Consider the following 14,346-nt stretch of genomic DNA (forward strand, 5'->3'; position numbering starts at 1 on the left):
TAAGAAAGGACCAAAAAAATCATTAAAAATTAAATTATTCCTTCAAAATAAATAAAGCCTAAAGTATTCGTGAAGTTGAAGGATAATAAAGCAAAATAATACATCTGCTTAAGTATTAAGGATTACCATTTCTGGGCAGGAAAGTGTGAAGCAGGTTTAGAATAGTGAATACTCTCAGGTAATCAATTTTGATAACCAGTGAGATCAATTTTCTAAGTCATGTGAAAGATTTATACATAATAATTAAAAAGATATTTAAAAAATGAAAATTATAGGAGCTATAATCTTTTACTTATTTTTGCAGAAACTGATTTATAACCTGACTTTTGTAGAACTTTATCTACCAGATTTTTTATGCTTAGTACTTAATTTTTATTAGAATACAGTATTATTTCAGTATTTGAGCATCATTTTTATATGAATTTTATTTCTCTTGTATTTGTGATTCTAAAAGATTTGCCCTATTTTAAAGTAGGATATTTCATTAGGTCCAATTGCTTTTTTTCTAATACACTGCATTTTTAATTTTAAAATTAATTTTAAAATGAAGTTGAAGGTATAAAATTCAGGTAAATTTTCACTTTAAAGTAAAGAGTATAAAATACATCTAACCATTTAATAAACATGCTGGTAGAAAGTAAGCATGCTTCCTTTTTTTCACTAGGAGCTGAGTCTGTATGGGTTACTTAATCAAATGTATAGTTGTATTTTAATTTTTTGGCACCCATTTATATAGCGACCAAAACAAGTGATTTAATGATGGAAACAGGTGATTCAGTATTTGTGTTTTCCTTATCTGCTCTCAGTATGCTATAAAATTCTGTTTAGCAAATTCATATTTTTGGTAATATTGAGTAAGAAAATTGTTATTATAACAACAGAGAACAAAGCCCTTGTAAACTTAAGCTTAAATAAGACTTCAGCATTACATATATGTGCTCCTGTTCATTGTGCTCTTGTGATCAGAATGTGAATATTCTCTATCCTTCTCATACCTGACTTTGGCGAGAAAAATAAAAAGGAATTTATAGTTCACAAGGTAATGTATCAACAAAACACTTCCTCTTCAAGTTTATCGGGTGTTACTGTTAGCTATAATTTTTCTTCTTATTTAAATCAAAGCTGAGCAAAAATCTTTGGGGTCTTAAAACTGGATTCTACAACACTTGACAAAAAATGTATGGGAAAGAAGGTGATCAAGTAAGTATATGAATAACAGATTTCATGAGCAGTCAGAGAAATGCTTTACACTCCTCCCAGTGGCAAAAAAAAAAAAAAAATGTAATGGATAGAATCAAATGTTGTCAAGCACATGGGGAAGCAGGAACCCATACGTACTGCTTAAGGGAGGATAAACTGTACAGCCAATCTGCAAAGCAATCTGGCTACACAGAGACACTGCTACTTTCACCCTCAGTGATCTTGCTCTCGGGGACAAATACATCACTTCATTTCTTTGCGGCAGCAGGGAGTTGGAAGCAATCAAGGTCAACTACTCTGAGGATGGATAAATCAAATGGATTATTATGTAGGGCTTATGCAACAGCCGTGAGGAACAATAAACTAAATGGACATATATCGACATGTTGGCAGTTTTAAAATCTAGTTTTGAGGACAAAAATGTAAGGGGCATGAATAGGCTCATCACATCACTCGTTTATGTAAACTTTAAACAGGTACAAACATGATAAACACCGAGTATTTGACATGGATACATGCATATTTATATGTATACTTTGAACACAGTAGAGTGCAAACCTACTGGGATGTGGGAAGAAGTGGGAGTAGGGACTGGGCATAAAACGAAAAAAATAAGAGAGGGCTCCTGCATGAAGAAACGATGCCGTGCACCATGAAATGAGTAAGGTCATTCAACTTGCTACCTCAAAGTTCAACTAAAAGGAAAAGTAGAGAAGGAAGGGTGGAAAGAGTGGAAGGAAGAAAAAGAAGTTTATAGAAGAAATTTTTTAAAAATCCCCTCATGGACACAATTTTAGGAACTCTTCTGTGGTGGGGCCGATTCATGTATTTTTACCTTTTCTAAGTATGTCAGCTTTGGCATACTGGAAATTACAGGGAATTTAGAGTACGGGAGTCCTACGTTAGAATTCCTTTCTCTAGAACTGTAATTCTTTTCTATATAGTTTCTATATAAACTGAAAGTATTTTTCTATGTAAAATAGAGAAGTACACCTTAGTCACTGAGCCTGCAGACTCTCAGCAAACACTTGGCAAGTGGTATCTTTCTTACCTTTTGATAAAATATTATGTACAAATCAACCTGCTAATTTATATTGTCCATCTAGGAAAAAATTGGTTTAAAATACATTTTCTGAAATTCAGATACTTGAATTTGATCTTATTATTAAATTAAAAGTATCTTTATAGAAATCATGCCCTTCCTTTCCATTTATTAACAAACTGATAAGTTCTTAAGAACTTTTAAGATTATTGTGTGCTAAAAAATAGATACATTGCTTACCTATGAATCCAAGAATTGAAAACTCAATATAAAACCAATTTTTTGAAGTGATATTATGCACAAAATCTGTGATTTTTGTAAAGTACATCTTTTTAGCTATGATATCATCTTCTAGCTGGAAAAAAACAAAAAGTCGTGAGTACCTTTGATACTTCCACTGAATAAGCTGCATCAGCTTGAGAAGTGAAAATACTTTCAATAGCATACACTGAAGAAAATGTTTTTATGAGGCTAATTTTATTTTTAGTTCAATTCGCTGAGGGTATTTACTGTTAGTTTTCACTTTCAGATTCTGAGACCAGAGATCATCTGTTTCTTTCCCTAAATAATAATATGGAACACTCAAACTAAATCCTCAGTGAAGGACACCTGGGTGGCTCAGTCGATTAAGCATCTGCCTTTCGGTCAGGTCATAATCCCAGAGTCCTGGGATCGAGTCCCACATCGGGCTCCCTGCTCTGTGGGGAGCCGGCTCTTCTCTCTCTCTCTCTCTCTCTCTCTCTCCCCCTCTACCTTTCCACCCCTGCTCATTCTCTCTCTCTCAAATGAACAAAATCTTTTTAAAAAATTTTTTTAATAAATAAATAGGGGCACCTGGGTGGCTCAGTCATTAAGCATCTGCCTCCGGCTCAGGTCATGATCCCAGGGTCCTGGGATCGAGCCCCGCATCGGGCTCCCTGCTCCGCAGGAAGCCTGTTTCTCTCTTTCCTACTCCCCCTGCTTGTGTTCCCTCTGTCGCTGTGTCTCTCTCTGTCAAATAAATAAATAAAATCTTTAAAAAAATAAATAAATCCTCATTGAAAAAATTTTGCTTATCTGAATCCATTTTCATCCTTACCAAGACTTCCATTTCTAATTTAAGGCCAACTAGCTTTATGTTTGAGATGACAGGTGCCACCATGTCCTACTGCCAGAGAGGGTGGCTGCCCAAGAGATGACAAAAGGGAACTGGCACTCTCATCCACCACTAGCTGGGTAGAATAGCGGTGCACATAAACCTAAGAATAGTTCTCCCTAAGAGAGGGGGAAAGGAAAACTATAATTTTCCTTTTATTTAATCTCATATATATTACGTGTAATCTATCTGCTAAGAGGACCTCCTAAATGATTCAGAAAAATGTGGACGTCCTCAAGCACATTACCAGAACACAAAAGAGAACTACGTGGTTTCAAATTGTTTAAGAAAACATTGGCTGGATCTCAAGTTTCTGTTACATTCCACTAACTAGGAATCAAAAGAGATTTTTTTTTTCTTCCAGTAAAAGAGAAGACCCTACTTCAGGCCTTTTTCTAACATTCTCTCTTCTCCAGTGATATCTTGCAAACTCTTCTTACAACTGTATATTGTCACATGTAGTAAGGCCTATACTCACTGCTGGGAAACATAACACTATTATTTAACAATACACCAGAATTCAGGGAATTCAAGCTATATATAATTGATTTATTTCAGAAATACAGTAAGGCATTGTAGAACTGGGTAGAACATACAAGGTGAGCCAATGTAAGGTACCAATGGTGAGCATACACACTGTCTGACATATAGTAAGTGCTCAAAATATGTCTGCTTAATGTTAATGTAATAAATTTGTGAGAAGAGAAATGTAGGGAGCATAATTTCTATTTTTTTTCTAATTTGAGAATTTCTTTTCAGTTTGCTTCAGGTAACTATAATTTCCTCTGTTAATAGTAAATCCAGCAAGAAGACTTACATAAAATCAACTTTAAACTTCCTTTTGGAACTTTAATGAGTATTTTCTGAATACAAAGTAAGGTGGAGGAATACAATGAGGAAGGAATCAAAAGAGGGAAGGAGAACATAATTCTTTTTTTTTTTTAATTTTTTTTATTGTTATGTTAATCACCATATATTACATCATTAGTTTTTGATGCAGTGTTCCATGATTCATTGTTTGTTCATAACACCCAGTGCACCATGCAAAACGTGCCCTCCTCAATACCCATCACCAGGCTAACCCATCCCCCCACCCCCCTACCCTCTAGAACCCTCAGTTTTTCAGAGTCCATCATCTCTCATGGTTCGAGGAGAACATAATTCTTCCACTTTAAATTATATATATATATACCATGGTCTTACCTGTAAATAATACATGGCCTTGGGTTGGGCATACAGCATCAAAAAACAAAAATCCAGTACTTGTTTGATGCACTTACTAAAGATAGTAATAAAATCTGTTAATATTTGTCATTATTACATAATTTTTATTTATAAGCACACTTCAGTAACTAAAAACAATTTTTTACGCTTTGCTAACATAGAGTACTATCTACAGTAAGTGTAATTGAATATTTTATACTATATTAAAATGTTTCCCATCTTTATTCAGTGGACCATATCGGCCATCACTAAACTAGGATAAACATAATCTATTTTATGTTTTGGTTAAATTTTTATCTGTGTAGTAAAATTAATATTCTTTCTGGTCTTAGGTCTTGTTCAAATAAAAGTAAGAAGAAACTTTATTCTAATTTAATACTAAGCTAGGTATTAGGCCAGTTCCTGAACGTACAAAGAGCAATACACAATGCAGTTCTGTGTTTCATAATCCAGTATGAAAAGACAGAAAATTAATAAAATCACAACAATTAGATAAGTGCTACACAGAGACATTGGCAATGATGACATACAATAAGATCAGGAGGCCGGGCATTCAGTGGGAGGACGAATACTGCAAAGGCATGAAACGCACGAGAGCACATGCCACCTTAGATCCACAGCACCAAGAGGGGATGGAAAAGCTGATGATGGTGAGGTGGGCAGAGACCAGATCATGAACGAGACTTTGGACTTGATCTCCCATGAAAATGGATTCTTCTGGCTACACTATGGAGAATGAATTGGAAGAGAGGCCAGGCTAGGCTACGCTTAGGGAAAACAAATAGATCATGAATGACCTGAACTAAGTCCAAGGCAGAGGAATGGGGATGAGAGGGATGATGCAGAGGGAGTTTTTTTTAAAAAGAAGAAATGATGATGGGGATATAAACAGCAGAAGGAAAAACAGGATCTACAATGTCTCCCAGGTTTATGACTCTAAGAACTGACTAAATTCAAAGCAAAAGAAAACCCCTAAGAGATTTCCAGATTCTGACATACCCATTTATTATCATAAAACAGAGCTAATAGTTTCCTGGGATCTGACTTTTTTCTGAATTCTGACATTTCTTTTACTCTATTAAGTTTTGAGGAGCCAAATTATTACATTTCTTATAATACCTACAACATTTAAAATCAAACAATAGTGATCCTTTATACATGTATAGACTTTTTTTCAAAATTCTTTCATAACTACTATCATATTTTATTCTTACAATGATTCTTCCAAATGTATAATGTAGATTTTATTATGCACACGGGAAAGCAGAGGAAGCCAAGACAAAGGCTAAATTACCTGTCTAGGATGACCTACAACAAACAGTAAAACTGGAACTAGAATGTACACGTAATAATTTATAACCCCAGGCTTTCTTTACCCCTTCATTATGCCCTTGCTAATTATTGGCTGAATAAGCAAACACAGATAATCAGTGGTGTGCTGGTGGTAAATGTTCAACAACTGACTCTTCGGGGAGTGGGGTAAGGGTGAGCCATGATTTGTGCTTTTGCCCATTTCCATGGTGTAAATGCTCCTACCATGGCTGATTTCATGCTACCAACTTGACGTCGCTGGATGCAGACTGAGAAGTGCTGCACTTTGTCAGCTCTTGCAAGCTAATAGGAGCTGGCTGTGTTTGAAATGGGATCTCTTAGATACTGGTTCCAACATTACGTCTGATGAAGTTATTTCAGGTAATCCGTAATACCTCTCTGACTTTCCTGAGTCGTCAGTTGACTCCTTGACATGTGATATGTTTGGATAAAAAAAGGCAGGTATTGAAATGATTTCTAAGGATCCAGACCTTAGTTGCCTTTTGAATCTGTAAAGAGAAGTAAATGGAAGCTTGCAACTCAATATTTAATTTACCAAAATAACAAATACTTAAAAAGAATGTCCTCATGCATGTCCACATGTTTTTATTTGAATTGTTTCACATGTAGATACATGATGTCCACCTTATGAAACTAATACTTTTTAGCCAAAACATTTCTTTTATAAATTAGTAAGCAACCTAACAAAAAGTTAAAATATACAATATAAAATTAATTTCCTTTCATAAAAATTATAGGCACTTTAAATTTTTGCACATTTACAATCAGATATGTACACTAAAAGATTCAAAATAATGGAACTAACGAGTTAGCATAGAACATTAGATGATTTTTTTAAAGTGCACAGTTTTGAGTTTAATAAGAGTCCTACTGGGGGCGCCTGGGTGGTTCAGTCGTTAAGCGTCTGCCTTCGGCTCAGGTCATGATCGAGCCCTGCATCGGGCTCCCTGCTCAGCGGGAAGCCTGCTTCTCCCTCTCCCACTCCCCCTGCTTGTGTTCCCTCTCTTGCTGTGTCTCTCTCTGTCAAATAAATAAAATCTTTAAAAAAAAAAAAAGAGTCCCATTGAATAGCATCATGCCTGCTGAAACTATAGACTCCTCACAGCAAGCGAGGATTGAGTGTGACTCTTGTCCACAACTCACTGGATGACTATGTATGCTTTTTAGAATCTTTATTTTTAAAAGTTAATATTTATAGACCAACTAGGAAATCATTAAAATGCACGAAATACTGTTCACAAAAACCGTAATACACATCTTGTACCATCAAGGTAAAGGATGGGACACACCAGATAGAGCATTTTAAATGGTTTTCCTTTAGAGACAGATAATATGACTCTCTTTTTGAATCATCTGACATAGTTCTCTGGTACACATGATGGTTAAGTCTAACTAAATTTCTAGTTAGTGACACTGTCTTTGTACATTTTATAGCAAAACATAAGTGTTTTTATACGTCAAGTAGTTTTTTATTTGTGATCTCCACAAGTAACCATATACTGTAATTCTTTTTTAAAGTCATCCTAAAAAGATTTCAAAACATATCCCCAAGAATTGTTTGTAAATCTCTGCCTTCTTTGTAAATGATTCCGTGAAGACTACCTTATAAGGACACCAAACTAGCATAGATTTAAGTCATTTCACATTAATGTGTCTTCTGCAAACAGTTTATTATGCAGAAAAAAGCAACCAAGAGAGGGTATCCTGGAATATGAGAACATTTTAAGGATTCAAGTATGAGGCAATTTTTTTCCTGGGGAATCTTTTTTGGGTAAAACTAGACATACAAAGGTGTTTTAGTTAATCTTGCCCAGTTCTATCTCCCTCCATACACATCATCTACTTCAAGGTTCCCTACCAGTCTCAAGTTCAAGTTCACTGCCAATAAATTCCTCATTCTCAACATACTATTTTCCTTTCACAGAGAAAAGAAAATCCTTTAGGGAGGGAATGCTTTCATTTCACCCTCCTTTCTCAAGCTAATTATTTTTTTCTACGTTATCTTAGCTTGGTCCTGCCTAAACCTCCTTCCATGTGTACCTTACATCCAACCCCCTGCCCCCCGTAGACCTTGTGCATCGGCTCCCTCCCTCTTGATGAGAGCACATGTAAAACCTCTCCTAGTGCCCCCATCTCCAGACCTCCCCAAACATAAGCTTTGCCTCAGGCTGCTGTGTTTTAACATCTCTCTCCATTGGCCAAACTTGTTGAGAATAGTCTAATTCAATTCTTTAAATTTTTATTATGAAAATTACCACACACACACACACACACACACACACACACACACACACACACACACAAGTGGGACTACAATGAATCCCGAATCACTTGATTTCAACAACCATTAATTTTTTTTTTACCACACTTGTTTCATCCATACAGCCCCCTTTTTGTTGCTCAACTATTTTAATATATTGTCCTTGGATAGAGGACGTATCAGATAGTAAACTGATAAGAACAGATACTACACCTGATCTTAGCCAAAAGGCCGAGAAGCGATGCGTTGCTGAAGTATTTTAAAACAAATCCTAATCAGTTCTCACCCTTTAGTTCTTCAGTGTCAAAATCAAAAAAGGACATTTATTTACACAACCACATGCCATTACCACACCTTATAAGACTAAGAATAGTTACTTAATATCACATAATATTCAGTTGATATTCAAATATGCCCAGTATCCTAACAAGTATCTAATGGGTGAAGGCCGGGGGGGGGGGTTGTTTCACTGAGTATCCACTTAAGATCTTCTCATTATAACCAGTTATCTCTTACTTCTTTTTTTAAACTTATTATCCAGACCAGTAATTTCAGTTTTTCTCTTTTTCCCTCAACTATCTTTTTGAATAGAACTGGGTCAACTGTCCTATAGAATGTCCTACATCCTAGTGGTTACTACAGATTGCTTCCTCTATTCACTGTGTGTGTATACTCTAAACTGGACTTTAGATCAGATTAAAGGTTGTTCTGTCTTAAATATATGATTTCACTCATATGTGGAATTTAAGAAACAAAAAGATGAATACAGGGGAAGGCAGGGAAAAATAAAATAAGAGGAAAACAGAGAGGGAGACAAACCATAAGAGACTCTTAACTCTAGGAAACAAACTGAGGGTTGCTGGAGGGGATGTGGATGGGGGAGATGGGGTAACTGGGTGATGGGCATGAAGGAGGGCACTTGACGTAATGGGCACTGGGTGTTATATCCAACTGATGGATCACTAAATTCTACCTCTGAAACTAAAAACAAACAAACAAAAAGGCTGTTCTGTCTTGTACTGTGTTATATTGTATTCTGGAGGGTGGTGGGCAATAATTCCCTACAGTTTTTTCAGAGTGTATTTCATTGGCTACACAACAAAAGACACAAAACGTCTGTCTAACTTCCAGGGACGCTGAGACTGCTAACAGGTTCAGGTGGGGGCATCTGAGCCCTTCCTGCAGATTGCCCCTCTGGCCTCAGCCCCCACTCTCCCACTCTGCTCTGCCAGGGACTGTAGGGGCAGGGGGTCTGCATGCCACAACCCCAGACCCCCTTGCTGGCCGGCTTCCGGGTAGGTTCTGCCTATGGGAGGCAGCATTAAGAGATTAGAAGGCAGTAAAGTGGAGGCTATGCTTCCTCCTTTGGGGCTGGGGTGACGTCTGCAGCAGCAGAAGCAGGATGGAGCAGCAGGAGGTGGGGGGTCAGCGGAGGCTCCAGCCCTGACAGAGATGGCACTGCTACCCGGCGGGGGCGGGGGGGGTTCCCAACAGCACTGCAGCAGGTGCGGCCAACGTCAGCTCATCAAACCCCACCTCCCTTTATGCTTCTCCCATCTCCTCTCTTTTGTTCTCTCAGCCCCTGTCAACACTTTTTGACCAGTTCTTTGTACTGAATTCCCTCTATCTGAATTACCAAGCGTTTTCCTGGTTGGGTGCTGGCTGGTACACCTTCCACATCAAGTGCCCCATCCACATGTCACTGAAGGACATGCCTGGGCCAGCTGTTTCAAAATGGTGATTTTCTAATTCTATTCATTCTACAGTTATTAGCTAGAATTTTTTTTGACGAAAATAACTTTTGCCTTGTCCCCTTGAGCTACTTGGTAAGGGAACAAAACCAAACACTTTGCTGGCGAAGCTAAACGTCTATTGGCCAGATTCAGCTTGAAGGCCATGTTTGCGAGCCTGGTCTGTAGCATAAAGTGCTTAATCCTCAGCATGTTACCCAAAGCTCTTCAGGATCTTATCACAGCCTGCCGTAACTCCCCCTGATACTGCTTCCTTAACCTCAAACGTCCATACTCCAGGATACACTCATATTTCCAAAAATCTAGTGTGCGCCTTTCTGGCCTTTCTGCCTTCTTAAGCAATTCTATTTGCCAGGCATCCCTTTCTCCTTTAATCTGCTTTAAGAGTGTCTACTTATACCTTTAGACTCAGCTCAATTATTACTTTCTTTATATCTTGCAGGTAGAGTGAAAGACTTCACCCTCTACGTGTTCTCATACTGCCCTCCCCATACCAATATGAAACACCAGCTTCCGGGTTGTGATTTGTTTTTTACCAGTTGTATCACCCACTTGAACATAAAGATCTGAAAGGCTGGGTCCATTCCACAGCATCTTGCTTGAGAAATAACATCATGTTGGCTCATCATTATGTGCTCGCATCTCCCAGGCTACATCCAACAGGAGATTGTAAGCAGACGTGGACAATGTGACTCCATACAGTAAGGAACACAAGAACTAGATTATTAAGAAATAATCTAGTAGGCTTCTCTCAGAGGAAGTGGATTTCATGGAGAATAGATACAACAATAGTAACATGGAAAAGGTGGATTTTATTAGGCAGACAACTTACAAAATTGGGGAAAGTTATAAGCTATACTTTGTCACAGCTCAGAACTACCTGTAGTCCTAAGTAGTTCTTTCTATACAGCTCACTCATCAGAATGAATATGATCACTAATACAATAATATAATCGGGCAGAAAAAATAAAATAGAAAAATGAAAGAACAGTTATTTTCAAACTTATCAGACAGTACTTACCTTTTTGTAATCATGCCAACAACAGATTTTAAATAATCTTCATTTCTCTAAAAATGAGAAAAATATTTTACTGAAATTAAGCATGCCTCATAGTTTTGCTACGATACGGTTGCTACATATAATTCTAGTTTAGGTATGGAATGTCATTGCTTCCTAAGAATTTTTTGTTTTTATAAAAGAATTTAAAATACCCATGTGTCTAAAAGACCTGATGTGAACACTGAAAAGATTTCATTCTTCCTTCGTCACAGTACAAAATATCACTACACATTATTTACACTTAAAAATTAGTATGCAAAAACCTATGTATCTAAAACAGTTTTGTCCTAAAAATGGGATGGTTTATTTCTAAGAACTGCACTTTTTGAAAATGTCTTCATTTTATGAGTATTATAGGATAATAAACGTACTTCAAAATTAGACCACGGCTTTCAAGATGGTATTACTCAGCTTGATTCCCAAATTGTCTTCCATCAACAAACCTTGTGTGCCTACTCTTTATCAAATTCTGTGCTAGATTACTGATGACAGATTCATCCGTAAGTAGCTTTCGGTGGTACATTCCCAAATGTATGTATGTATGTATGTATGTATTTACTTTCACAAAAGTGATAGTATTTACACAATATTGCCTCAGGGCCCCAAACATTCCTAATATAAAATCCTGAAAAATTCTGAATAATGACAGTTCTATTGTCAAATCTGAGTACTCTGAAATGTATACAGACTGCTTATTTTAAAATATCCATCATGATGCAGATAACCCTATGACAGTACTTAAGGTTCTTAAGATAGCCATAAATTGAATCACCAGCTATTTGTTACACAGAAATATTTTATATCTTAAATATAGTACTAAAGTTACACTTCTTAAGCAATCGACATTCCATTTTAAAATTTGTCCCTAATATTTTATTACCGTTCTAAACATTTTAGGCACATGTGCACTGTGTCAGCAGCAAAGAAATAAAGATTATAATATGTAACGTACAGAAATGTGGCAAAACATTTCGGAGATTATGTATATGCTTTCAATATTAAGAAATTAAACTTGGAGAGAATGACTGTTTAATCTTTTATGTTTTCCTCTTAGTTTTTCTATTGCTTGTTTTGTTTTTTGAGTTTTTTCTGCATTCAAAGACATATTTATTGTAGAAAATTCAAATAAAGACAAGAGCATAGAAAGTACAGGGATGCCTGGGTGGCTCAGTCATTAAGCATCTGCCTTTGGCTCAGGTCATGATCCCAGGGTCCTGGGATTGAGCCCTGCATCGGGCTCCCTGCTCGGCGGGAAGCCTGCTTCTCCCTCTTCCACTCCCCCTGCTTGTGTTCCTGCTCTCGTTGTGTCTCTCTCTGTGTCAAACAAATAAATAAAATCTTTAAAAAAAATAATATAGAAAGGACAACAAAGATCCCTCCAACTCTTACTATCTGGAGATAACATTATTTATATTTTGGAGACCATTATTCCAAGGTTTGTTCATTTTCTCTTTTTTTTAAATACATTTTGTCTATATCTTTTTTACCTCCTTCCTTCCATCTACCACATTTTACGTAGATAATATGATGTTAAATGTGATGCTTTAAAACTTTTTTCCCACTCAGCAATATGATATGGATGTCATTTATGTCAGTTAATACAGATATTCATTCTCTTTTCCATGGTTACAATTGCATTGTGGATTATTGCAATGTAGACACAAGGATTTAACCAGCCTCTTATTGATAGACATTTTTGGTGGTTTTCCAATGTTATGCTTTTATAAAGCACTGAAAATCCTTGAAATAGTTACTTATTGAACGTTTACTATATGCCATGCATCATTCTAAATACTTTAAATATAATAGCTAATGTAATTGACAAAACAACCCTATGACATAGGTAATATTATCATCACTATTTTGCAGAGAAAGAAAGTGAAGCATAGAAAACTGAAGGAACTTGTCAAGTTCACAAGCCAGGGAATGGAGAAGCCAGCATTTGAACCTTGGCAATCTAGATCCAGAGTATGTGTTCTCAACTACTGTACATACTGTCATATTTTTATTATTTGGAATTCCTGCTTGATTATCTCCTTAGGATAACTTCCCAGAATTGAGATTTCTGATACATAGGATATACACATTTTAAATCTAACACAAGTCGCCAAATTCCCCCTCCAAAAGGTTTTATGGTGTCAATATTTATACAGTGCTTTATGTACATTTTACATGGCATTAGAAGACAAGATAGAAAATTTGGGGGCCATTGGACATAGATTTGAATCTGCTGTATTAATTACTGGGCAAGTTACTTACTTTCTATAAGCTCCAGTTTCTTCACCTGTAAAATCAGGATAGCTACACCTACTTTACAAGGATGTAATGCAGACCATAGATAATGTATATAAAAATTGTCTACAATCCTTCAGATATAGGAAGGAATCCCTCAATATTCATGGTGGTTATTGTTACTTAAGTTAACACAAAGTACTCTTGATTCATATACCTACCTTTTATTGGGCCGGCAGGTTTTATTACTATAGCTTCAATTTTAATGTTCTGTTTGTAAATATAATTTCTGTACTACATAGTATGCAGGGCTCCTAGTAACATATTTAACAATGCAATCTTATTTCTCCACATGGAACCACTATATTTTCTTTTTAGATTGACATATTTAGTTCCTTCTCAGTGGTATCAAACAAGTATTAAATACATTGTCTGCCAACCAAAAAGGCATCTATGAATTGCTTTTTTAAATTTAAGAAGAAAAATCCAAAACGATACAGTGATTACCATGGAGGAAGGGTACTTGGAGACCACAGGTTGGGCCTGAGGAGAGCCACTTATTTTTCATACGTACATCTGAGACAGAGACAATCACCACAGAGTCCTTCTCTTCTGAAGGAGTCATCCTGGAGACGAGAGAATTCAGTGTTTGCTTCAGGTAACTTTGATTTCCTCTGTTAACAGTGGAAATGCCCAGTGCGAAAGAGACTGCAGGCAAAGGAGCATGGAATCATCATTTCAAACCACAGAGAAAAACATAATTTATCATTAATATCTATGCTTATTACTGTGTTTGGGTTAGTCATATGGTCATAAAGAATGTCCGAAACTATATTACAAAAATTATCCAAACTACTCTTAATTTTCATCATAAAGTTCATTTTCTGCCTGAGCAAATTCCAATTTGCAGTGGATTGTTAGTAAATGCATTAAGTAGACTCCAAGATGTTCTCATGTTGGAGGGTTTCAGTGTAGTAAAAGATAAAACTAACCACTCTCCATTTATTTTAGCTTTTACCTAACTTGGGTACAAAATGTCACACATTGGCGAATTCTCTACTTCTCTTCCTAAGGAAATGCTGGAATCCAAAACAGGAAAAATACTATGAA

At 36.4% G+C, this 14,346-nt stretch overlaps 1 protein-coding gene and 1 pseudogene across 4 annotated transcripts in view; both read right to left on the reverse strand.

Annotated features, from left to right (window-relative positions):
* Nucleotides 1–14,346, reverse strand: part of MGAT4D (MGAT4 family member D) — a 58,539-nt gene that overhangs the window by 24,093 nt on the left and 20,100 nt on the right. For all 4 annotated transcript variants that reach the window (XM_025874002.2, XM_025874001.2, XM_073891222.1 and 1 more), the window contains exons 4-8: nt 13,811–13,944; nt 10,966–11,012; nt 6,308–6,421; nt 4,581–4,656; nt 2,483–2,597 (exon numbers count right to left, since the gene is read on the reverse strand). In XM_025874002.2, the coding sequence (XP_025729787.1) occupies nt 2,483–2,597; nt 4,581–4,656; nt 6,308–6,421; nt 10,966–11,012; nt 13,811–13,944 (486 nt within the window). The remainder of the gene's footprint in view (nt 1–2,482; nt 2,598–4,580; nt 4,657–6,307; nt 6,422–10,965; nt 11,013–13,810; nt 13,945–14,346) is intronic.
* Nucleotides 8,325–8,436, reverse strand: LOC112826256 (U2 spliceosomal RNA; annotated as a pseudogene).

This window comes from Callorhinus ursinus, unplaced genomic scaffold (assembly GCF_003265705.2).
Source record: "Callorhinus ursinus isolate GAN/ISIS: 27379988/994484 unplaced genomic scaffold, GSC_fseal_2.0 scaffold4, whole genome shotgun sequence".
NCBI classification, from domain to species: Eukaryota; Metazoa; Chordata; class Mammalia; order Carnivora; family Otariidae; genus Callorhinus; species Callorhinus ursinus.